This window comes from Phalaenopsis equestris, unplaced genomic scaffold, assembly GCF_001263595.1.
Source record: "Phalaenopsis equestris unplaced genomic scaffold, ASM126359v1 Scaffold197120, whole genome shotgun sequence".
Lineage (NCBI taxonomy): Eukaryota > Viridiplantae > Streptophyta > Magnoliopsida > Asparagales > Orchidaceae > Phalaenopsis > Phalaenopsis equestris.
In genome coordinates, this window is record NW_018217069.1 from 1 (window position 1) to 1,807 (window position 1,807).

At 36.9% G+C, this 1,807-nt stretch overlaps 1 protein-coding gene across 1 annotated transcript; it reads left to right on the forward strand.

The window, feature by feature from the left end:
* Nucleotides 1–241: 241 nt before the first annotated feature.
* Nucleotides 242–933, forward strand: LOC110035282 (metacaspase-1-like; the record flags this gene model as incomplete). Its single annotated transcript, XM_020739512.1, has 1 exon — nt 242–933. A coding segment is annotated over one exon (468 nt), but the record flags the coding sequence as incomplete, so codon positions are not given.
* Nucleotides 934–1,807: the final 874 nt, after the last annotated feature.

The following is a 1,807-nucleotide window of genomic DNA, read 5'->3' on the forward strand; positions in this document are numbered from 1 at the left end:
TAAACATTCATATTTACACACACAACACTCAAATCATTAATATTACATAAAAAATTAACACTATTGTCACTTTTTAAAATAGAAACACACATTTTAATTTATAGGTTTAAAGCACCAAAGTAATATATATTTAAATGTAAAATTTTAGGTGCGAGACAGGTAAATACATAGGAAATGCTTTAACGTATGTAAATTTCCTAATATTCAAAATCTGAAAGCTTTCCTATCTCTCTCCCAATAGGATGCAGTAAACAATGTGAAGCAGCAGTGCAGTGACTTTGTTATGACCAGAAACATTCAGTGCCGCGAAATGCTCGAGGATGTGCAGAGACAAATGGCTGGGCTAAACTTTGGTTCGGGTCCGTCGAACCCCTCAAGAACCGGCTCCCATCCAGCAACGGATCCACAATCGGCATCCCGGTTCTCCTTTAAGTTACCTTTTTTCCACCAACCCGCTCAGCACCCAAGGCCTGAGTTCTCTCAGCCATCATATCCAAATTACACGCCGCAGCTGCCACAGCCGCAGCCGTCTTACCAGCAGTATGCCAATCAGCCACCCAGCCATGACTACAGCCAGCCAGCTTACCCAGGTTGGCGTGGCCCGTATTATAACACACCGCCACAGCAGCCGGGTACCGGACACCCCCCGCCGCCGCCTTACAATGTTCCTCAGAATTATCCACAGGGCGGTTATTACCGTCCCCAGTAGAGCATCAGTCTCAACGCTTGCATATATCTAAACATCATTTATTGTAGTCCTCTTGTGATGATTTATCTTTTGTTGTCCAAATGATGTGAGATATTTGTAAATAAATTTGTCATAGTTTGCTTCTTTCATGTCATGGATTGTTATTTAAAACTTTATACAAGGAGACGTTATTTGTTTTGTAAATATGGATATTTATGCTTTTTTGTTTGATCTTTTCTATTGAACTTTTCAGGCACATTGTCATAGCTTGTGAAGGCTTTTGGCTTTGGATTCCAGTGGAATCCTTTTTCTTAGGGGGCATTTACATTCATACCACCCAATTCCTATATATTTAGGTATCCAACAACTTTACTTTCACATTTATACCCCCCAAATCATTCAATATCACATCAAAATTCCTGAAATACACCTTTTCATGAAACTTGATGTTTATATGTTAGATACGTAAATACATGTGAATCGAGCGGTATGTATGTAAATATTCCTTTTTTTTAATTATTTGAGTGGGATGATGAGATCTTCAGTTTATCAGTTTCAAATCTGATGAAATATGTAGTTTGCATTAAGCCCAATTATGTTATTAGTTTGGTTCTTGCTAGAAAATTTGGATTCTATACACTTATCCTTTATCTGAGTGATTATAGCAGAACATTTGGACAGTTTGATAGCCTTCAGATTTGAATTAATGTAATGTCAGTTCTAATTGATTAAATGCATATCTTCATCTATTTTATTTATCTGCTAATTCAAAGTTTGTTACCTTAGAAGCTCATAAGTGGTGGAGAGATAACAAGTAAATGGAGCTGTATAGCATTTGTGTGCCACCATCACCATGTCAGTCTGGTGAGGATGAGGTAAGCAAAGCATCAATTCCTGTTGTTACTTCCACTCTGCAATTTACTATTCAAATATCTGTTTTTCTAAGAAAATAACTGCACTTTTACATACATATCAGCCAGTGTAGGAAGTTGCAGATGCATACCACTCAATTCTTATATTTACATATTTGACAAATTTTAGGCGCTAGATATGTAAGTATATATTAATAGGGTTGTGTGTATGCATATGCGTCTGAAATATAATGAGACAATAAAATGA